The 25,469-nt window shown below is 38.9% G+C and overlaps 1 protein-coding gene across 1 annotated transcript in view; it reads right to left on the bottom strand.

The window, feature by feature from the left end:
* Positions 1–25,469, bottom strand: part of KDM2A (lysine demethylase 2A) — an 83,361-nt gene that overhangs the window by 56,204 nt on the left and 1,688 nt on the right. The window contains 1 exon segment of the mRNA XM_019415135.2: positions 23,522–23,670. Within this exon segment, the coding sequence (XP_019270680.1) occupies positions 23,522–23,670 (149 nt within the window).

Genomic DNA, 25,469 nt, shown 5'->3' on the forward strand with positions numbered 1-25,469 from the left:
AGTCTGCTTCGGATTCTGTGTCTCCCTCTCTCTCTGCCCCTCCCCCACTCATGCTCTGTCTCTGTCTCAGAAATAAACATAAAAAAAATTTTTTTAAATAAACATTAAATTAAAAAGTGTGCATAAAAAAGAAACAGTGGAAGACAACAGTTCGTATTTGTTAACTTTTAGTGAAAGGTTTTCATGTTCCCCATACCATCTTTCTTTCAATACCTAACTTCTTTAATATTTTTATTACAAAAGTAATGTAATAGAAAGAAGGAAAAAAATGATGTGATCCTCTTTGACAAAATTCAGCACCCTTTCATGATAAAAGACATTCAGCAAATTAGGAACAGAAGGTAACTTCCTTCAGCTAATAAAGGGCATCTACCAAAACCCCACAGCTATCACACTTAACGGTAAAAGACTGAGAACTTTCTCCCTAAGATCAGCAACGAGACATGGATGTCTGCTCTCCACTTCTATTCAACACTGCATTAGAGGTTCTAGCCAAGGCGATTAGGCACGAAAAAGACATACAAGGGGGTACCTGGGTGGTTCAGCGAATTAAATGTCTCACTCTCTTGGCTCAGGTCTTGATCTCACAGTGGTGAGCTCAAGCCCTGCACTGGGCTCCATGCTGGGCATGAAGCCTATGGAAGGGGAAGGGTAGGGGGAGGGGGAGGGAAGAAGGAAGGGAGGAAGGAAGGAAGGGAGGAAGGAAAAGGAAGAGAAGGGAAGAAGGAAAGGAAGAGAATAAGGAAGGGAAGGGAAGAAGGAAGGGAAGGGAAGAAGGAAGGAAGGGAAGAAGGAAAGGAAGGGAAGGGAAGAAGGAAGGGAAGGGAAGAAGGAAGGGAATGGAAGGGAAGGCAACGGAAGAGAAGAAGGAAGGAAGGGAAAGAAATGGAAGGGAAGGGAAGAAGGAAGGAAGGAAGGAAAGGAAGGAAAGGAATGAAGGAAGGAGAGAAAGAAAGAGAAAGAGAGAAAGAGAAAGAAAAAGAAAAAGAAAAGAAAAAAGAAAAAGAAAAAAGAAAAAGGAAGGAAGGGGAAGTTAAAGAACTTAAAAAAAATGGATCAAAGACTTAAAATGTAATGGCTAAAACTGTAAGTCTTCAGAAAATGTGTAAATATTCATGAATTTGGATTAGGCAATAGCTTCTTGGATATAACATCAAAATAACTGAACAACAAAACTGAACTTCCTCAAAATTAATACTTTTTGTGCTTCAAAAAACACTATCAAGAAAAATAAAATCAAACTACAGAATAGGAGAATATATTTGCAAATCATGTATCTCATAAGTATCCAGAATACATATCTGTATCTAGATGGATATCTAGAATATATAAAGAACTCTTACAACTTAATAATAAAAAGACAAAAATTAAAAAACAGGAAAAGGGTCTGAATAATTATCTCTCAAATATATATAACTGGCCAGTAAGCACATGAAGTATCATTAGTCATGAGTTCATTAATAGTCATTAAGACAATGTAAATCAAAACTACAATGAGATACTACCTTGTACCTACGAGTTGGATAACTAAAGCGCTGGTGAGAATGTGAATAAAGTAAAACCCTCGTACACAGTTGGCGGAAATGCAGACTAGCACGACCCTCTTGGAAAAAGTCTGGCAGTTCTTCAAATGGTTAAACAGAGTTACCATATGACCCAGCAATTCCATTCCCAGGTACCTACCCAAGAGAATAAAAACATATGCCCACAAACATTCATAACAACATTATTCATTATAGCCAAAAGGCAGAAACAATTCAAAGGTCCATCAACTGGAGAACGGATAAATATAGTATATTCACACAATGGAATATTGTTTAGCAATAAAAGGGAGTGAAATACTGATACACGCTACAACACATAACAAGCTTTAAAAACAATGCTCAGTGAAAAAAGCCGGTCACAAAAGACTACATATTACATGATAACATTCATATGAAAGGTCCAGAATAAGTAAATCTATAGAGACAAAGTAGATTAGTGACTGCCAGGGGCTGGAGGGAAAAGAGATGGGGACTAACTGCTAATGACTTTTGGGTTTTTTTGAGGTAATGAAAATGTTCTGGAATTAGATAGTGGTAATGTCTGCACAACTTTGTGAATATATTAAAAACCACTGAATTGTACACTTTAAAAGGGTGACTTGTATAGCACAGAAATTGTATTTCAATAAAAAATGACTGGCAATCTGTAAGAGAAAAAAAGGTTAAGAAAGGGGTAATACATGTATATGTTTAAATAAAGCACTGTAGTTTGATAATATGAGAATAAGGTTTGATGTAGACCCATTCAAGACACACTGCTTAATACCGTTTCTGATTAAGCACAATTTGTTTTCTAAATAATTGCCATAGCCATTTAGGTTGATTTTATATGAAAGGGAGCATACACAAGTGACTAAAAAAAAGTTAAGTATTTAATGAACTACCATGATGTTCCAGGAACGCAAAAACAGTTTGTTAGTTCTAAGAATTTCCACTCCCATCTACAGATATAATTCACCACTTTAACAGGGTAGAGGACAAAAATGGTATGATCATCTACATCTGTGCTGTCCAATATGGTAGCAACTAGCAGATTAAATATATTTTCAACAAATGATGCAGGGAGGGGTGGGCTCCTGGGTGGCTGAGACGGTTAAGCGTCTGACTTCTGCTCAGGTCATGATCTGGCAGTCCATGATCTCGCAGGGAGGTTTGAGCCCTGCGTTGAGCTCTGTGCTGACAGCTCAGAGTCTGGAGCCTGCTTTGGATTCTGTGTCTCCCTCTCTCTCTGCCCCTCTCCCACTCATGCTCTGTCTCTCTTTCTTTCTCAAAAATAAACATTAAAAAAATAATAAAGCTGGACCCTTATCTAACACCATATACAAAAATTAACTCAAAATGGATCAAAAACCTAACCATAAGAGTTAAAACTATATAGGGGCACCTGGGTGGCTCAGTGAGGTGAGCATCTGACTTTGGCTCAGGTCATGATCTCGGGGTTAGTGAGTTCGAGTCCCGCATTGGGCTTGGTGCTGTCAGTGCAGAGCCCACTTTGTATCCTCTGTCTCCCTCTGCCTCTCTGCCCAACCCCAATCACGCTGTCTTTTAAAAATAAATAAAACGTTAAAAAAGTAATAATAAATAAAAACAAAACAAAAAAAGTTAAAACTGTAACATTTTTAGAAAAAAATGCAGGGAACATCTTCACAACATTGGATTTCTTGGACATGACACCAAAAGCAAAGGAAAAAACCAGACACACTAGACTTCATCAAAATTAAAAACTTTTGTGCAGGGGCACCTGGCCGGCTCAGCTGGTAGAACATGAAACTCTTGATCTCAGGGCTGTAAATTCGAGCCCCATACAGGGTGCTAAGATTACTTTAAAATAAAATCTTTAAAAAAAGAAACTTTTGTGCAAAGGATACTATCAACAGAGCAAAAAGACAAACTACAGAATGGGAGAAAATATTTGCAAATCCTATATCTGATAAGGAATTAATATCTAGAATATATAAAGAATTCTTACAACTCAACAACAAAATAACTCAATTTAAAAATGGGCAAAGGACTGGGGTGCCTGGTGGTGCAGTCAGTTAAGCATCTAACTTCAGCTCAGGACATGGTTTTGCAGTTCACGGGTTCAAGCCCTGAGCTTGGTTCTATGCTGACAGCTCAGAGCCTGAAGCCTGCTTCAGATTCTGTGTCTCCTTCTCTCTCTGTCCCTCCCCTGCTCCTCCCTCCCCCTTCCTCTGTCTCTCTCTCTCTCTCTCTCTGAAAAATAAACATTTAAAAAAAACTGGGAAAGGACTTAAACATTTCTCCAAAGAAGATATACAAATGACCAATATGCACACGAAAAGATGCTCAGCATCACTAGTTGTCAGGGAAATGCAAATCAAAACCACAATGAAGTTTCACCATTAGGATGTGTTATTTATTGTCCAAAAAAAAAAAAAACCAAAAACACACCAAAAAAAAACCCCAACACTCAAAATGACAAGTGTTAGCAAGGAAACAGAGAAACTGGAACCCTTATGCATTGCTGATAGGAACATAATATGGTGAAGCCTGTGTGGAAAACAGTGGGGCAGTTGCTCAAAAAATTAAATGCAGAATTACCATATGATCCGGTAATTCCACTTTTAGGTACATACCCAAAAGACTGAAAGCAGGGACTCAAACAGATATTTTTACACTAATATTCATAACAGCACTATTCATAATAGTCAGAAGGTACAAACAATCCCAAATGTCCACTGACAGATAAACAAATGGAATGTGGTATATAGATACAATGGAATATTATTCAGCAATAAGAGGAATGGAGTTCTGATACATGTTGCACCTTGAATGAATCTTGAAGACATTATGCTCTGCGAAATAGACCTGATTCAAAAGGATAAATATTGTAGGATCCCACTTATATGAGGTACCTAGAACAGGCAAATTCACAAAGACAGAAAGCAGATTAGAAGTTATCAAGGGCTGGGGGGAGAGGAAGAATGGGGAGTTACTGCTGTATGGTTAGAGTTTCTATTTGGGGTAATGACAAAGCTTTGGAAATAAATACTGATGATAGTTGCACAAAGCTGTGAATGTAATTAATGCCACTGAACTGTACACTTAAAAATAGTTAAAATGGGGGCAGGCGTCTGGGTAGATCAGGTTATGATCTCACGGTTCGTGAGTTCGAGGCCTGCACCAGGCCCTCTGCTGTCAGCACAGAGACCACTTCAGATCCTCTGTCCCCCTGTCTCTCTGCCCCTCCCCCATTTGCACTCTCTTTTAAAAATAAACATTTATTTAAAAAAATTTTTTTAATGTTTACTTATTTTTGAGAGAGACATAAAAATAAACAAACATTTAAAAAGTAGTTAGGGGTGCCTGGGTGGCTCAGTCGGATCAGCCTCCAACATTGGCTCATGTCATAATCTCCCAGTTGGTGGGCTTATGCCCCGAGTCAAGCTCTGTGCTGACAGCTCAGAGCCTGGAGCCCGCTTTGGATTCTGTCTCCCTCTCTCTCTGTCCCTCCCCCACTCACTTGCTCACTCTCTCAAAAATAGACATAATTTTTTTTTAATAGTTAAAGCGGCAAATTTTATATGTATTTTACCACAATTTTAAAGAATCATGTAATATACCAAAAACCACCCTCTGAGAACCAATGTACAATTATACATCATATCAATTTTTGTATCAAATAGTTTTTCTTCTTTTCTTTTTTTGCAGTATTTATTTTGAAAAAGAAAAAGAGTGGGGCAGGGGCAGAGGCAGAGACAGAGGGAGAGAGAGAATCCCAACCAGGCTCTGCTCAGCACAGAGACCGACGCAGGGCCTGAACTCATGAAACATGGGATCATAACCTGAGCCAAAACCCAGAGTCAGCAGGTCACTTAACCGGCTGAGCCACTAAGGCACCCCTCTAGTAGTTTTCTTACCTAAGATAATCACTCTGTGAGGGTCAGGAAATAGGATGGCATCATTTTACAAATGAAAAAGACACGTAAAACTGACCCACATTAACTTTTTTGGGTAACAGAAAAGCAAGAAAGCAGAAGTGTCTAAAGGGAGAACTTACATAGTGTCATTCTACTACTACTACTACTTTGCTCTGCAATCTTAAGTAAATCATTTAACTTCTTTAGATCTAATTTTCCCTTGGTGTTAAGGTCCCTTTGTGTTCTAAAATAAAGTCCTCTGCAATCTGGTTCCAGCTGAGACCTCAGTCTTGCTCCTGTATTATACAATGTGGAAAATCTGCTGCATACCAGTCCCCCGGGTCTGTCTGTCCTTATTCAAAGAATATTTTTTCAGATCCGGCTCCCTCTGCCCTGACCAGGGAGACCTGCTGGCGGTTGGCAGGGTAGCTCTCCTAGGGACTTCCACATCTTCTTCCCATCTTCCCACAACTCCCTCTCCCATATTAAACAAACTTTCACATATCTCAGTCAACCAGATGTTAGTAGTTCTTTCTGGAGAGCTTAGGCAATTCTCATCCCCAAAGGGCACAAAAGAAATCAGAGAAGGAATAAGCTGTATAAAGTATGAAAAGGCAGTTTTTATTTTTTTTTAATTTTTTTTTTATATTTTATTTTTGAGAATGAGCGAGCGAGCACACATGGGAGAGAGGCAGAGAGAGAGGGAGACACAGAATCCAGAGCAGGCTCCAGGCTCTGAGCTGTCAGCATAGAGCCCGACGTGGGGCTCGAACTTACAAACCATGAAATCATGACCTGAGTTGAAGTCGGACACTTAACCAACTGAGCCACCTAGGCGACCCACAAAAAGGCAGTTCTTATTAATGACACCCAGAAAGGCTACTGCCATAAGGCAAACAACATCCCTATAAGATTATTATCCTCTCCACTTTACAAAGAAAATGAAGGACAGAAGTAACTTCCCCAAGTTACAAAGCTAGTAAAATTGGTGTGGATGGTATCTGAACCCTGATACTTTGTTTCTAGGCCAATGGTCTTAACTACTGCTCTATGCTGACACTGGTTTGGAATGAAACTTCAGCCAGACCAGTAGCTTGAGGCAGATGGAAGAAACTAGCAAAGGAAGGAGACTCCATACAGCTGAAATGGCTCTGGCAGAGAAAGGAGAAGTGGTGAGAGGTGATGGCAACAAAGGAGATTTTCTTTAAATTAGAACACTGTGTTTTGTAGATAGGAGGTTAGCAAAGATTCTTCCCCAGGGTAGGAGATTTCTGGTATTCGCTAAGGGATGCTACTTTTCTAGCTCTGCCACTGTTTACCTACCTTCCCTTCTTTCTAAGATTTTTTATTTTTAACCAATCTCTACACCCAACGTGGGGCTTGAATCTACAGCCCTGAGATTTAAGACTCACATGCAGGGCTCCTGGGTGGCTCAGAAGGTTAAGCGCCCAACTCTCAATTTCAGCTCAGGTCACAGTCTCACAATTAGTGAGTTCAAGCCCCTCTGCACTCTCAGTGTAGAGCCTGCTTGGGAGTGAGTCCTTTTTCATCTCTCTCTGCCCCTCTCCTGCTCACACTTTCTCTCAAAATAAATAACAAAAACAAAACCAAACAAAACAAACAAACAAAAAAAAAAGATTCACATGCTCTACCGAATGAGCCAGGCAGCTGCCCCAATGATTCCTGATTTCTAATTCTAGTTTTTACTTGACAAATTATGTTACTGGTCATTTAGCTATTCTCGCTGAAAAATAATACTATTCTTAACCAGAGACCATTTTATATCACAGAGTGCTTTGAACTTAGCACATGAATTGTGTATACTATTAAACTTGTTCTCACTCTCTAAATTTGTACTCAAAGTGACATTTATTACACACTTTCTATAAAGATGAAATTGCCAATATTTTTTACCAAGATTAATTTCATCTCCTATTTTCTCGAACATTCTTTTTTTACGGTACAAAATGGCAGCACAGGGACAGGACCCATTATTTTCTCTACAATTCTGACCTATCTTATCCCACTACCTGAGAGAAAAATTTTAATTACAGAGCCTGTGCTGGTGATGATATAGGAAGTACAGTACTAACTAGATTTTCATGTCTCACATCATGATACTGCTATTAAAAAAAAAAGTTTGAGGGCATATTTTTATAAATTTACATGGATTAAATAAATCTGAATCTTTGCAACATATACCAAATCGCCACTTGATAGCCTTAGTATGCATTTATATACACTTCAAAAAGAAGAAACATGCTCAGGCTCTCATTCTCTCCCCAACACCCCCACAGACATATGAACAACATACACATCCCCAAAATCAATTGAACTTTAAAGTGTTGTTCTCATTTTCTTTATTCCATGCTTTTGAAAACGCAACATTACCCCAAGGTCACACACTGTACATATAGATTGTGGTCTATACCCCTCCCATGTGCATGTGTGTGTGTGCTATAAAAATTATTGTTTGAATAGTTATTCATTCATAAAACACACACTGAATATGAAGTAATAGCCAGATGCTCTGCATACAAAGAAAAAGGCACAGTTCTAGTCCTCAAGAAGCTGTTGGCCAGTAGAGGGAGACAGACATGTAAATGAATTACAGTATTACATTTCACCATGGTTTGTAGTAAAACAGATAGATACAAATGTTATTAAAGCTCAGGAGGAAGAACAACTAGCATAGAAGGGTTGGTTAAGGCTCCATATAAGAACTAATATAAGAGGAAATGTTTATTCATCGAGTACAGCTTTACTAAATACCTACGAAGTTCCAAGGACAATGGATATAAATAGACTCTATGTTGCTCCTCTATGGCAGTGACCTCTTCAGACTTTTATGGGCTTCCCTCTCATACTACTGGATTTCTCAGTATCTCATTAATAACCTATAGATAGACCGTGAGCATTTTTCAAAAATAAAACGTTATGGGGCACCTGGGTAGCTCAGTCGGTTAAGCGTCCGACTTCAGCTCAGGTCATGATCTCATGGTCTGTGAGTTTGAGCCCTGCGTCGGACTCTGTGCTGACAGCTTGGAGCCTGGAACCTGCTTCATATTCTGTGTCTCCCTCTTTCTGCCCCTCCCCTGCTCATGCTCTGTCTCTCTGTCTCAAAAATAAATAAAAACATTAAAAAAATAAAAAATAAACAAAAGGTTATAATCTTTATTTAGAACATCTGAAAATTTCATTACACCTCACTTAATAGGGGATATTAATGGGAACATCCTAAGGTAGTACAAAAGTAGTGGGAACCACTGCCTTACAGTGACTGAACACAGGGCCCAAGTTTTTATCTTTTGATCCACGTAACACTTATTGCCCCAAAATATTAAGAGGCTTGAGCATAAGGATTAAGGAAGAACACATTTCAACGTAACTGCTTTAATACATTTCAAAGAATGAGTACTGATCAACTGGCATGGCTGAAAAAGCTTGCATTTCTTTTGTTGAAATTCAGCTAGGTCAGCCTCCAAGTATTTTCTGAGCTAACTTAGATCAACTTCTGCAGAGATCAACGGCACACAGAACACTTTCTATATATGAAAGACTTTAGTAGATCACAGTTAATTCCAACAAAAAGAGTAATCCATAAAAGGAAGACATTATCTATAGAATTTGGCAAGAAGCTTATTTGCAGCTAAGTCCCTCTTGATTTAGGGAAAGAAAAAAAAAAAAAAAAAAAAAAAACAACCAAACAGGCAGCTGAGAAGGCAGAATGCTCAAAGGGAAGAGGAATATACAACACAAAGTGAATTTTCTCTTGAAAGTTCTCTCAAAACTAGTGTCAAATACCTACTACATATACAGAATGATCCTAAAATTCTCTGAAAGAGTCAGCATACACTTACCCTGACCACAAATATGCCCTCCACAAAACCAACTGGCTGAGAAATGAGTTAAAGTGCTGGATCCCTTCCACCAACACTGCCTGCTTTTCTACATACCATTTAATATAATCAACTGTTCAGTGTGCTTGCTGCAGATTTAACCATGATACTGCCACAATTCTGCAAAGGAAAAAAGTGTGGCTACAAGTGTAGCAAAATCATCCTCTGAAATTCAGGATGAAGGTAAGGCATCTGAAGAACATCCTGAAGAAAAATAATCTGAGTTCAAATATTACACCAAAAGCATATTTTTATTCCCTCAAAGGCTTTCTTCTAATATACATACACTCTTTTCCTTGGATACTGGCAAAAGAAGTATCAGCAATATTACACTTTCTAGCAACACGCAAATGTACAATTACCTTATCCACAAGTAGCCTCGTAAAGATGTGTAATTCCTCACTCTACCTTCTGTCCCACTCTTTCAAACTTTCACCTCCTTTCTGTAGCCGCAGAACAATTTTTAAACTTATCACTTCCACTATCTGACATTTAAAAATTAGTCTAAGTGAAATCATAATCCTCCCCCCAAAATGTAAAAAGTTTGCTTCTTCCAATTATTTACTTCCTAGAACAAAAAACAAGGGAATTTTAGAAGACCCAGTTAGTAGGAAATAATCTTTAAATTACCCACATGCTACAAAAAAATATCACCTACCAAAAATGGAAACAATAATGAACTCAGAAATACTCAATTTCTCCCTCAACTCGACCAATTTTTTAACTTTATTTTCATTAGCCAATAACATCCACTGAGATTCAAATACTCCCTGAACACATCTGTTTACTGCCTGATGTGTTTCTATAGCAACAGACACCCAGAACACAGAAACAGAGATAATACCTAGTTTTTTCACATCTTCTGTAACTGATGTAACTGGTACAACAGAAAGACATTAGTATAATATGTGGTGCAAGTCATGCCACAGCAGCTCCTAAAAGGTAAAGGTTAGTATGTCTGTCAGGCAACAACAATTTATAGAAAAAGAAAACACCCCTCGAAGTTAAATCTTAAATCTAAAGGGGAAGTACGTGATCTTTCTGCCTGTCATTGAAAAAGGTGCTGCAGACCTTAAAGGACAGCTTGTTCTGAAAAACACTAACTCTAGACATTTGCTCAGTAAATAACACAAGCAATGAAATGTGCCACACATACATCTTCTGAATCTTTCAGTGAGTTTAGCGAGACAGCAAAAAGTCACTGGAAGCCAGATTATATAAATGCACCTATTTCCAGCCTTGCTACATTGTTCTCATCAGGATGCTTTCCTCTATGTCCCTTTGTGGAGCGATGATCAAGGTTTTGATTCACAGACAAAGGTCAATCTCGAGATTTAACGGGATCACGATGAGCAACTGAGTGGCTCAGGGGGTTGAGTGTCCAACTCTTGATTTCGTCATAGGCCATGATCTCAGTGTTCGTGAGTTAGAACCCCTCATCAGGCTCTGTGCTGAAAGCATGGAGCCTGCTTGGGATCCTCTCTCCTCCTCTCTCTACCCTTCCCCCACTCACACTTTCTCTCTCTTCCAAAGATAAACTTAAAAAAAAAAAGGATCATCAAATTTCATATGTAGAAGTAGAAGCTCTAGAAGGAATTGGCAAAAGAGCTGATTTTTTAAACTGTCCCCCATAAATCATTTACTCCTCCCCTATCCCACTGTCATGACTACATTATAATCCTGGCAAGACTTCTTTCCTTCTAAGCTTTCAGTCACCCATCTGTGCCAACTGAAGTTAAAGCAGAGAAAACTATGTCTCCACTCCTGAATCTACCTAGGAACATTAATAAAGAGTGGTAAACTGACCCCATCATTAAAAAGTCCAACAACAACAAAATATTTAACAAGGCAGTTATACTCAAGCTACCAAGGGAAGCCAATAGTGCCAGTTAACAATCACGTCTTTGCTAAATTTCTCTAGACTTAAGTATCACATCTAGAACACTACCAATCACCCTCAGCCAAGTTAAAATTCTTAACAAATTCACCTTCAGATATGACTCTATTATTTACTATCTTTAGCAATTCATAGTGAGAACAAAGAAACTGAACTAAGAAGCGGGTGTGGGCCTGGGTATAAGTACCACCACACTGAGCTTCAAATTCCCTAAGATGCCTTTTCGTCAGGTGAAAATGTCAAAAATTTCACCTGATGCACAGGATTCTTGTGAAGTTTATACGAGAACAAATGTACAACTATTCTATAAACTGTGAAGTGCCCTATGCATAAAAAGAGGCTATGGGTGCCTGGGTGTCTCAGTTGGTTGAGCATCTGACTCTTGGTTTTGGCTCAGGTCATGATCTCACATTGTGGGATCAAGACCGGCATCAGGTTCTATGCTGACAGCACAGAGTCTGCTTGGGATTCTTTCTCTCCCTCTCTCTGCCAACCCCCCCCCCCCCGCCGCCCCCGCTAGCACACTCTCATGCACTCTTTCTCTCAAAAATAAACAAACTTAAAAAAAAAAAAAAAGCAAGAGGCTGGGGCACCTGGGTGACTCAGTTGTTTAAGTGCCCAACTTTGGGTCAGGTCATAATCTCACAGTTCATGGGTTCAAGCCCCACGTCAGGCTCTGTGCTGACGGCTCAGAGCCTGGAGCCTGCTTCGGATTCTTTGTCTCCTTCTTTCTCTGCCCCCCAACCCCCCCGCTCATACTCTGTCTCTCTCTCTCTCTCTCTCAAAAGTATATAAACATTTTAAGAAATTAAAAAAAAAAAAAAAAAAAAAAAAAAGGCCGTATAGAGTAGTGGTAGGGTTTGGACCAGGTTTCCAGGGTTCAAATCAGGCTCATGGTTGAGCCTCTCACTATATATGAGCTGCTTAATTAACAGAAGTCATTGCACAGGACTGTAGGAGGATTAAATGAAATAAAAAATAGCTAGTACATGCTCAAAAAATATTAGCAATTATGGTTTTGAACATGAATCAACATTGGACTGAGAAACCAACTATCTTTTCCAAAAAGAATGGTCTATGTGGCTAGAGACAAATCATACTTCATACGCCTCTTCTCAAATAGCATTAAACATCAAATAAGATTTTCTTATCATCCCAAGTAGTATGCTTCTAATAAGCTTTCTAAGTCCATCCCTTTCAGAAGCTCTCTTCTGATTCCACCATCTCTAAATCTCCTCACACCAAATATCTAATCCTAGGGATAAAATTTTATGAAATCCAACAACTTCATTCTCTCCACCCGTCACTGCCAGCAATTTAATATGGTCATTTCTAGAAGGTGTAATTTGGGAGAAGCCTCTGCTCTAAACAACAGAGTGGGTTCTGTTCTTGATTTCTGGGTACAGAGAGCTTGAAGGGATGCTCAAATGTGAACAGAAGAAAAGAGTAGCAATGTGCTTAAGAACAAGTTTCTGGATATCAAGACAGTCAAGACTAGAGCAGAAGGCTGTAAGTAGACTTGGAGAGAAGAGGAATGATGAACAAAAATAAAAGGCTTAAGCGACATTCATACATCTTTGCCTGTGTCGCTCCAAATATCAGGGACTTTAGCAATAATCATTATAAAAAAAAAAAAAAGTAATCATTATCTATACCTACTAGACAATAAGAATTAAGTCATCCTAATCTGAGGGGCACCTGGATGGCTCAGTCCATTAAGCGTCCAACTTCGGCTCGGGTCATTATCTCATGGTTCATGAGTTTGAGCCCCACATCAGGCTCTGTGCTAACAGCTCGGAGCCTGGAGCTTATTTCAGATTCTGTGTCTCCTGCTCTCTCTGCCCCTGTCCCGTGTGCGCTGTCTCTCTCTCTCAAAAATAAACATTAAAAAATTTTTTTAAAAATCACCCTAATATGAATTATTTGGCACCTATTATTATAATTTTCTTGTATTGTTGGACTGTAATGAGAGAAACCCAGGTGAGAAATATGATAAGTATGTTTGAACTTCATACTGCCAAGAGGAATGGAATTAACCAATGAAATCGATATTATTTAATAATTATAATTCATCCTTCATTATACTTCTTAGGAAGCCTGTTCGGCAGTGGAGGAAAGTTCCTAAGACAGAGTAAACAATCAGGAGGAGGACCTCTTTTCCCACCACCATCCTAATGGGAATTCCGAGCCTGTGTGTCCCATGGTCTTTGTACTAGGACTTACACGTCTTGACTGCTTACTGAAGGCTGAGTACTAAGACACAACAGAAAGAAATAGAAGAGAGCTGCTATTTTCAAGAAGCTCACAATTTGGGAAACAAAACTCAGTTAATTAAGAAAAGTCTAGAGGCAAAGGGAACAGCAGAGTGCGAATGAGAAGTTTAGTCAATCCAGCTTCACACAGGTGAGTGTGGCTAAGAAATAATTTAGCTACTGGACTTCAGGCTGTAATCATCAAGACAGTATGGTACTGGCACAAGAACAGACACCTCAGATCCATGGAACAGAATAGAGAACCCAGAAATGGACCCACAAATGTATGGCCAACTAATCTTTGACAAAGCAGGAAAGAATGTCCAATGGAATAAAGGCAGTCTCTTCAGCAAGTGGTGCTGGGAAAACTGGACAGCGACATGCAGAAGAATGAATCTGGACCACTTTCTTACACCAGACACAAAAACAAACTCGAAATGGATAATAAAAGACCTAAATGTAAGACAGGAAGCCATCAAAACCCTTGAGGAGAAAGCAGGCAAAACCTCTCTGATCTTGGACACAGCAACTTCTTACTCCACACGTCTCCAGAGGCAAGGGAAACAAAAGCAAAAATGAACTACTGGGACCTCATCAAAATAAAAAGCTTCTGCACAGCGAAGGAAACAATCAGCAAAACTAAAAGGCAACCAACAGAATGGGAGAAGGTATTTGCAAATGACAGATGAAGGGTTAGTATCCAAAATCTATACAAAACTTATCAAACTCAACACCCAAAAAACAGATAATACAGTGAAGAAATGGGCAAAAGACATGAATAGACACTTCTCCAAAGAAGACATCCAGATGGCCAACTGACATATGAAAAAATGCTCAACATTACTCATTATCAGGGAAATACAAATCAAAACCACAATGAGATACCACCTCACACCTGTCAGAATGGCTAACATTAACACCTCAGGCAACAACAGATGTTGGCGAGGATGTGGAGAGAGGATCTATTTTGACTGCTGGTGGGAATGTAAACTGGTACAGCCACTCTGGAAAACAGTATGAAGGTTCCTCAAAAAATTAAAAATAGAACTACCATATGACCCAGCAATTGCACTACTAGGTATTTATCCAAAGGATACAGGTGTGCTGTTTCGAAGGGGCACGTGTACCCCAATGTTTATAGCAGCACTACCGACAATAGCCAAAGTATGGAAAGAGCCCAAATGTCCATAGATGGATGAATGGATAAAGATGTGGTATATACACATACAACGGAGTATTACTTTGCAATCAAAAAGAATGAAATCTTGCCATTTGCAACTACGTGGATGGAACCAGAGGGTATTATGCTAAGCGAAATTAGTCAGTCAGAGAAAGACAAACATCATATGACTTCACTCTTATGAGGACTTCAAGACACAGAACAGATGAACACAAGGGAAGGGAAGCAAAAATAACATAAAAACAGGGAGGGGGACAAAACAGAAGAGACTCTTAAATATGGAGAACAGAGGGTTACTGGAGGGGTTGTGGGAGGGGAGATGGGCTAAATGGGTAAGGGGCATTAAGGAATGTACTCCTGAAATCATTGTTGCACTATATGCTAACTTGGATATAAATTAAAAAATAAAATTAACATTAAAGAAAAAGATATATAATGGTATAATAAAAATACTAAAATAAATTATTTCCTTTTTTTAAAAAAAGAAAGAAAGACTACAGCTAAGGGGTGCCAGGGTGGCTCAGTCAGTTGAGCATCTGACTTCATGTCATGATCTCCTGGTTTATGGGTTCAACCCCCGCGTCAGGCTTTGTGCTGATAGCTCGGAGCCTGGAGCCTGCTTCTGTGTGTCTTTCTACTCCCCCCGTTTGCCCTCTGTCTCTTTCTCTGTCCCTCAAAAATAAAAATAAACGTTAAAAAAAATTTTAAGGGGTGCGTGTGTGGCTCAGTCAGTTAAGTATCCGACTTCGGCTCGGGTCATATCTCGCAGTATGTGAGGTCGAGCCTCGCGTTGGGCTCTGTGCTGACAGCTCAGAGCCTGGAGGCTGCTTTGGATTCTGTGTCTCCCTCTCTCTCTGCCTCTCCCCCACTTGTGCTCTGTCTCCCTCCCTCTCTCCCTCAAAAATAAATAAAATGTAAAAAAAAAAAAAAAAAAAAAACTACAGCTAAATATCAATGTGGCTAGATGTTACTACATATTCAATAATAATAATAACAGATAACATATGAATGCTTCCTATGTCCTAAGCATTTATTTTCAAGGCCATTTTTCTAGCTCATTTAATCCTCACAAAAGCCTTATGAAGAAAGATAATAAAATGTCAATTTTAGTTATAAAGAAAGTTAAGAATCAAAAAGGTTAGGTAACTTGCGCCAGGATAATTTAACAAGTAGCCAAGCTGGGATTTCAGTCTAGGCCCAACAGTTACAAAAAGGCCTACATTCTAGTCAAACTCACAGAAGCAGAAAGTAAAATGGTGGCTACCAGGGGCTGAGGGAAGAGGGGAAAAAGGGAGTTGCTGCTCAATGTGTATAAAGTTTCAATTACACAAGATGAAAAATCTCTAGATCTATTGTACAACACTGTGCTTACAGTGAACACTGTATACTTAAAAACTTAAGAGTACAGATCTTACATATACACACACATACACATATATATATATATATGTGTGTGTGTATGTGTGTGTGTATTTTTAAACCACACACATACAAAGTATGACCTCCCCCACCTCCAGGTCTACATTAAAAAAATTTTTTTTGCCTAATGTTTATTTTTGAAGGCAAGAGAGACAGAGTGTGAGCAGGGAAGGGGCAGACAGAGAGGGAGACACAGAATCTGAAGCAGGCTCCAGGCTCTGAGCTGTTAGCACAGAGCCCAATATGGGGTTTGAACTCATGAGCCATGAGATCATGACCTGAGCCAAAGTGGGATGCCCAACCAACTGAGCCACCCAGGCATTGCCCACCCAAGTCTACATTCTTAACCCTCAAACTTCTTGGTCTCAGGAACCCCTTACATTCTTAAAAATTAGAGGACCTCAAACAGCTTTTGTTTATATGGGATATTTATGTCAATACTTACTGATCACAATTAAAACTGAGGAATTATCTTTTTTTTAACTTTCATTTATTTTTTAATGTTATTTATTTTGAGAAAGAGAGCAAGCAAAGGAGGGCAGAGAGAGGGAGAGAGAGAATCCCAAGCAGGCTCTGATCTCAGGGCTTGATCTCACAAATCATGAGATCATGACTTGAGCTTCAATCAGTGCTTAACAGACTGAGCCATCCAGGTGCCCCAGGAATTCTCTAAATATATAAAACTGCAAAACAAGACAACAAACTGTACATTTCCACATAGGCTGAAGGAAAACTTTAGGATTTCAAAGTAATGACTCACTAGACCACAATGAGGTTATAGAGATTATAGTAGGCAGGTATAATCAAAAGTAAAAGGACAATATGAGTACTGAAAATGGAGTTTAATATCTGAAAAAAAGGTACATTTATATCCTACTACTTTAGGAAATTATAGAAAATACAAGAATAGACAAATATACATGTCATTAGCCCTGCATGTAATGCCCTCACACATCATGTAGCTCTGGAAAACCTCCACTTATTAGAGAATGAGAAAGAAAAAAAAAAAACAAGTAACATCTTAACATTACTATGAAAATAGTCTGGACTTTGCAGACCCCTATAAAAGAATCCTGACTATATACCACACTTTGCGAACCACTGTTCCACACCAATCATCTTTATTTATTAAAAAAAAAAATTTTTTTTAATGTTTATTTATTTTTGAGACAGACAGAATGCAAGTGGATTAGGGGCAGAGAAGAGGGAGACACAGAATCCGAAGCAGGCTCCAGGCTCTGAGCTGGCAGCGCAGAGCCTGATGTGGGACTTGAACTCACAAGCTCTGAGATCATGACCTGAGCTGAGGTCGGACACTCAACTGACTGAGCCACCCAGGCGCCCCCACACCAATCATCTTTAAACCGTGAGTTATAAAAATCGATTTAAGTCATATATGCATTTTTGAAAAATGAAAAGACAGAATGAAATGGAAAAGATCAGAAAACGTAGTACACTTCCATTTCCTGAAACTTCTATTAGTTACATATATCTAGTATGCAAAGTACTAGGTGGTAACAGAATATATTTCCTACTGCAGGTCAAAAACTGTGAAAACACTGTACAACAACATAATTTCCAATTCTGCCAAAGCAAAGGCCATACAAATAACCTACAATCTGTAGACTAAAAACTGAGAATTTATGATAAGCTACACATTCTCCAACATGAAGGCAATTAAAGGTTTCAGATGGATAAAACTTCTACAGACTGAAGAAAGTCACGGTTCACCTTACCATATCATGCTACAGCCATCGCTAAAGCCTTTCCTACTACCTTCTCTTCCACAGTCAATTCAGGGAAAAAGGAAGGCAAGAGAGGTTATCCAAACTCCATCAGCCACAAATAAAGGTGCTCTTGAGCTCTTGCTCTTAATCAGAGGGTTTACTTCCTTCACAGCAAACGGGCCAAAAATCACTTTCCTACTGGCATTATGGTTACTGCTCTTATCCTGACTCTATAGGATTTCTTGGGTCAAAACTGCAGCATTCAGACAATGGTTCAAGTTGCAGATCTCTCTTGGTATCCTGACAAAGGCAGGCCTGCATCTGGTGAACTGCAACAAATGGAAACGGCACATAGTGAAAGGCAGAGCCAGTCTACCAACAGCTGAAGCTCCACCCACAGCCCGGGCACAATCCAGGACACCCAGAGGTCTCAATGGTTTCCCTGAGAATCAACTACAAAGACAAACTCTACTGAAGGCAGTGGGTGAGATATAAAATCACTGCCTCTTCCTCTTTACCAGAAATATACTATAGAATTTTGTTTCAGAAAGTTTCTCTCCCAACTAGTCCAAACAGACCAATAAGAAGCTTGATGAAAATTATAATGGCACATACTTTTTAAAAATTGTGGTAACATGTATAAAACATAAGATTTATCTTTTTAACTGTTTTTGAGCATGTAGTTCAATGGCATTAAGTCCATTCACATTGTTAGGTAACCATCACACTATCTCCAGAACTTTTGCATCACCTCATACTGAAACTCTGTACTTACTGGCATATACTTTTGCAATGATATAATTTTCTGTTATCAACATACCCTAAGATGCAAATGCATCCCTCTCCAAGGATAGACCCAATCCCACTACTGTCTTGAAACCTAGAGGGGAAAAAGGCAAATTCTGTGAGAGTACAAATCTCTCTTTTTACGGTTGTCTCTTCAGAACCTAGTACATGCCTGACAAATATAGATTCAAATATTCATTTGTTATATGGTTAAAGTATGACCACACAAATTACTTACTAATTGCAAAGGGAAAAAAAAAACACCTTTATAATGGAAAGATCGGTTAGTTACCACTTTAACCAATCTTTTTTTTTTTCTTCAAATTTTTATTTAAAGTCTGGTTAGTTAACATATAGTGTAATAGTGGTTTCAGGAGTAGAAAGGAGATTTTTTTTAAAGCAATCTCTACACCCAAGGTGGGGTTCCAATTCATGACCACAAAATCAAGAGTCACATACTCTACCAATTGAGCCACCCAAGCACCCTACCTTAATCAATCTTAACCATCACTACCAGTGGGACACTCTAATACTGGGTACCTCCCGACTTGATACAATTTGAAGTGTTCTGTCACCTAGGAAGCATTCTTTTTTTTTTTTTTTTTAATTTTTTTTTCAACGTTTTTTATTTATTTTTGGGACAGAGAGAGACAGAGCATGAACGGGGGAGGGGCAGAGAGAGAGGGAGACACAGAATCGGAAACAGGCTCCAGGCTCCGAGCCATCAGCCCAGAGCCCGATGCGGGGCTCGAACTCACGGACCGCGAGATCGTGACCTGGCTGAAGTCGGACGCTTAACCGACTGCGCCACCCAGGCGCCCCACCTAGGAAGCATTCTTGCCAAAATGTTTAATGTGAATCTAATCCTCTAGACCCAAGTTCCAGTTTACAAGGAATACATTTTAGGAAAACAAACTACACAATGAAGAAACAAATTCATTTACATTTTTTTCCCCAGGTTTATGGAGACAGTGCAAGTGGGGGAAGGGCAGAGAAAGAGGGAGAGAGAATCCCAAGCAGATTCCGAGAGGAAACCAGAGATCATGACCTGAGCTGAAACCAAGAGTCGGATGCTTAACCAACTGAGACACCGAGGCGCCCCCAGACAAATTCATTTTAAATGATAATGTCACTCATACAAGCATAGTCAACCGATCTTCGACAAAGGACCAAAGACAATTTAACATTTCAATGTGGAAAAAAAATCTTTTCAGAAACTTTTCCTGGAACAACTAGATATACATATCCTTCCCCCAAATACAAATACTGACCTTATACAACATTACACAAAAACTCAAAATGGATCAGAGACTAAAAGGTAAAACACACAACTATAAAACTTCTAGAAGATAAAGCTTAGGTACATCGGATTTGGCAACAAGTTTCTAGCTACAACAACAAAACCACAATTCCCAGGGCACCTGGGTGGCTCAGTTTGGTTAAGCGCCCAACTTCAGCTCAGGTCATGATCTCAGAGCTGGTGGGTTCGAGCCCCACATCGGGCTCTGTGCTGACAGCTCAGAGCCTAGAGCCTGTTTTAGATTCTACGTCTCCCCCCTTCTCTCTCTGTCCCTCCCCTGCTTGCTCTCTGTCTCTCTCAAAAATAATAAACATTAAAAAAAAATAATAAAAAAATAACTGCTCTGCATGAGACACGGTTAAGAGAATGAAAAGATAAGCCACAACCAGAAAAAAAAAAATCTGCAAAAGGAAGTGAAAACTCATGTCCACACAAAAACCTGCACACAAATGTTTACAGCAGTTTTACTTATAATTGACACAATGTGGAAGCAACCAAGATGTTCTTCAGTAAGTAAATGGATAAACAAGCTGTGATACATCCAAATAATGGAATACTATTCAGCACTAAAAAGAAATGAGCTATTATGTCATGAAAAGGCATGGAAGAAAGTTAAAATGCATATTACTAAGTGAAAGAAGCCAATCTGAGAAAGCTATATACATACCATATGATTCCATCTATATGACATTTTTGGAAAAGGCAAAACTATAAACAGTAAAAGGGTAAGTGGTTGCCAGGGGATATGGAGGGGAAGGGATAAGTAGGCAGGGCACAGATTTTCAAGAATCAGAATGAAAACTATTCTGTGTAATACTGTAATGGTGGATACATATCATTATACATCTGCCAAAATCCATACAGTGTATAACACCCAAAGTGAACCCTAATGTAAACTATAGGCTTTGGGACTAATGTCATTGTAGGTTCATTAAGTGTTAATAAATATAACACTTAATGTGTGTGATTCTGATAGAGGAGGAAGCTATGTGCACATAGCAGGGCAGGAGGTATATGAGAACTCTGTACCTTCCGCTTAATTTTACTGCGAATCTAAAACAGCTCTAAAAAATAGCCTGTTTTTTAAAAATGTATGTCCATAAAAAACCTGCAAACATTTATAGGAGTTTTATTCATAACTGCCAAAACTTGGAAGCAACCAAGATGTCCTTCGGTACGTAAATGGATAAACAAACTGTGGTGGTACAGCTATACAATGAAATATTATTCAGCAATAAAAAGAAATGAATTCTCAAGACACAGAAACATGGAGCAACCTTAAATGCATATTACTAAGTGAAAGAGGCCAGCCTGGAAAGGCTACATACTGTATTTGGATTCCAGCTATATGACATGCTAGAAAGGCAAAACTACAGAGAGAATAAAAATATCTCTAGCTGCTGGTGTGAGGGGGAGAGGAAAACAGAGAAAGGAAGGGATAAATAAATGGAGCATAATAGAATTTTAGGGCAGTGAAACTATCCTGTATGATACTTTTATGGCAAATACATAACCATATACATTTGTCAAAACCCAAAGAATTATAAACACAAAGAGCGAACTCTAATGTAAACTATGGGCTTTGGGTGATAATACTGTGTCAATGTAGGTTCATCGTAACAAATGTACCACATTAATGCAAGATGTTAACAGGAGAAACTGGGGGGCAGAGAAGAGGTATGTGGGAATTCTACTTCCTGCTAAATTTTTCTGCAATCTAAAACTGCTTCAAAAATAAAGCCTTATTAGGGGCACCTGGATGGCTCAGTTGGTTTAGCATCTGACTCTTGGAATGGGTGCAGGTTGTGACCTCGCAGTTGTGAGATTGAGCCCTGGGGCTCAGCATGGAGCCTGCTTGGGATTCTCTCTCTCCCTCTCTCTGTCTCTCCCCTGCTTGCTCTTTCTCTCAAAATAAATAAATAAATGTTAAAAAAATAAAGTCTTATTAGTTAAACACACACACACACACACACACACACACACACACACACACACACACACACAGGGTGGCTGGGTGGCTCAGTCAGTTGGGCATCTGACTCTTGATCTCAGCTCAGATCATGATCTTATGGTTTGTGGGATTGATCCCCGAGTCGGGCTCTGTGCTGACAACATGTGGAACTTGCTTGGGATTCTCTCCCTCTTTCTGCCCCTCCCCCATGTGCTCTCTTTCTAAACAAATAAACAAACTTAAAAATAATCAATGTCACAAAAACAAAAAGATAGATAGACTGTTCAGAGTCATCAAACTTTTACTATAAAGGGCCAGAGAGAAAATATTTTAAGCTTTGTGGGACATATGGTCTCTATCACAACTACTCAACTCTGCCACTGAAGCATGAAAGCAGCCACAGACAACACACAAATGAATAAGCATGGCTTATTTATGGACACTGAAATTTGAATCTCATATAGTTTTCATATGTCATGATATACTATTCTTTTGATTTTTTTTCCAACCATTTAAAAATGTTAAAACCAAAGAACTAAAAACAGGTATCTAAACAAATACTTATACACAGATGCCCATGGCAGCACTATTCAAAATAGCCAAAAGGTAGAAACAATGCCAAAGTCCATCAACAGATGAATGGATAAACAAAAAGTGATATACCTTTATCAAAGTGGATTATTATTCAGTCATAAAAAGGAATGAAATACTGATACACACTACAATGTGAACAAACCTTAAAAACATGCTAAGTGGAAGAAGCGAAACATAAAAGGTCACATGTTGTGATTCCATCTCTATGAAACATCCAAAATAGGTTAATCCAGAGACAGAAAGGCAACTAGTACTTAGCAGAAGCTGCAGGGAAAGAAAATGGGGAGACCGCTTAATGGTAAAAGGTTTCTTTTTTGGGTGCTTAAAATGTCTTGGAACTAGAAAGACATGATGGTTACACAACATATTGAATATACTAAATGCCAATGAATAGTGCACATTAAAATGGCTGATGGTTACTTTTATGTTAGGTGAACTTTACCGTAAGTTTTTTTTCAATGATACAGAAAAAAATGTAAAAGCTATTTTTGTCTGGTAAACTGTACAAAAACAGGTGGCTAGTAAGACTTGGCACATGGATTGTCAGGTGCTGACCTCTACTCTAGGTGAAAAGAGACTAAAGAGTCATAACTAAACGCAATGCATAAACCTGGACTAAATCCAGAATTGAAAAAAGTCAGAAAAAAGGCTATGCAGAATATTTGGGGAAAAGTTAACATTGGATACCGTGGAATTACTGTAATTTTCTTTAAGTAAGACAATATATTAGTGGTAAGGTCATTTCTTATTCCTAGGAGAGGTGTGCTGAAATATTTAGGGATAACATCATGATATGCAAATTACTTTCAAATAATTCCACTCCAAAAAATACATGTAGAACTAAAGAAACGTGGCGATTTTTTTTTAAACAACTGGGGACTCTGAAGGATATATAAATGTTCATTGTATTTCTCTTTTAACTTTCCTGTATTAGAACTTTTTCAAAATAAAAATGTTTGGGGGAAAATGTATTTTATGAATATAGAAAACTGGCTTGAGACTGCCCAATATGAAGTCTGACAATATGTTAAGATTAATGTTCCATATTCCTTGGGAATAGGGCTTATTACAAGCTGGGCTGAGGACTATACCTGGTTCCAGGATTCTTTTCTGGGACCGAAAAGCATCACTCTTCCAAGGACAGGCTTAATCAGGTAGGAAGACTGGTAGGACCCGGGCCTTCTGATGGGTATAAGGCCCATGGGTATAAGATGCACCATGATCACTAGAATAGGAATTCCTGGAAAATAACACATACGTGCATGCACATAACACAAAACACACACAATTTGACACTGTAAGCCTATATTCCCACTGATTTAGATAAAACTAAATTTAAATTCTCCTCCTAGGCAGAGGCATGGGTTAAATGAACGACGAGTATTAAGAAGGGCACTTGTGATGACTACCAGGTGTTGTTGTATGTAAGTGTTGAATCACTAACTTCTACTCCTAAAACCAGTATTACACTGTATGTTTGGTGTTATTTATTTTAGAAAGAGAGCACCCTGGGGGAGGTGGGGAGAGGGGCAGAGGGAGAGAATCTTAAGCAGGCTCCATGTTCAGTGCAGAGTCTGACGCGGGTCTCAATCCCATGACCCTGAGATCATGACCTGAGCCAAAATCAAGAGTCAGATAGAGTTGGACACTCAACAAACTAAGCCACCCAGGCACCCCTACACTGTATGTTAACTACTAACTGGAATTTAAATAAAAACTTGAAAAAAAAAAATTTCCCCCAAAGGGGAAAAATATCTGACTATACAAGTTAAATGACCCCTGAAGCATTTTTATGGAACTAAAATCACATAACATCTCTAGAACCACCCATATGAAATTTTACAGCAAGAAAAAAATTACTTATCCCTAATGCAGGTTGTTGTAGACCAGGAGAGCCCAAAAGAAACATAATGTCAGCTACATGTACAATTTTTTCTAGTAGCTGTATTTTAAAAAAAAATTTTTTTTTTTAACGTTTATTTATTTTTGAGACAGAGCATGAACAGGGGAGGGGCAGAGAGAGAGGGAGACACAGAATCCGAAACAGGCTCCAGGCTCTGAGCTGTCAGCACAGAGCCCGATGCGGGGCTCGAACTCACGGACCGTTGAGATCATGACCCGAGCCGAAGTCGGACGCTTAACCGACCAAGCCACCCAGGCGCCCCAAGTAGCTGTATTTTTTAAAGGTGATATTAATTTGTAATGTTTTTTTAATGCTTTATTTATTTTTGAGAGAGAGAGAGAGAGACAGAGTATGAGCAGGGGAGGGGCAGAAAGAGAAGGGACAGAATCGGAAGCAGGCTCCAGGCACTGAGCTGTCAGCACAGAGCCCAAAGCGGGGCTCAAACTCACAAACTGTGAGGTCATGACCTGAGCTGAAGTTGGATGCTTAACCAACTGAGCCACCCAGGCAGCCCAAAGGTGATATTAATTTTAATATGTTTTATTTAAACCATTCAATCTATTTATATGTAATACATAATAGCATTTCAATATGTTATCATTATGAAAAAATTACAGGGATAATTTACATTCTTTTCCCATACTAAGTCTTCAAAATTCAGTGTGTATTTTATACTCTCGTCTCAATTTAGATGAGTCACACACATTTCATATGCTCAACAGCCACATGTGACTAGTGGCTTACTACACTGGACAGGACGATCTAACTCTTGGAAAAAGCAACAAAAGCAAAGCTTGGAAAATGAGCTACCAATAAAGTGATTAATATATGTATATGAATCTCCCAAGGCAACATAGGCTGGAAATGTTCTATATTTTCATATGATAATCAGGTAAACAACAACTATTTATCAAGGTATAACTTTCAAACTAACTTCAATCCCTACTCTGGTATCCCGCATGACACCCTACAAACAAAAAAAGTTATCACATCTCTATTCTGGGCAAAAGGAACTTTACTAAACCACATCACACACATACCGGGATGGGAGTTCTTTTCTTTGACCTTCATTGCCAGGTTCAGTCTAAGATGAGAGTGAAAGAAGAGGAGCTGAGTCTTTTGCTCCACTCTCCACC

This window comes from Panthera pardus, unplaced genomic scaffold (assembly GCF_024362965.1).
Source record: "Panthera pardus isolate Hobbes unplaced genomic scaffold, ASM2436296v1 HiC_scaffold_12, whole genome shotgun sequence".
NCBI classification, from domain to species: Eukaryota; Metazoa; Chordata; class Mammalia; order Carnivora; family Felidae; genus Panthera; species Panthera pardus.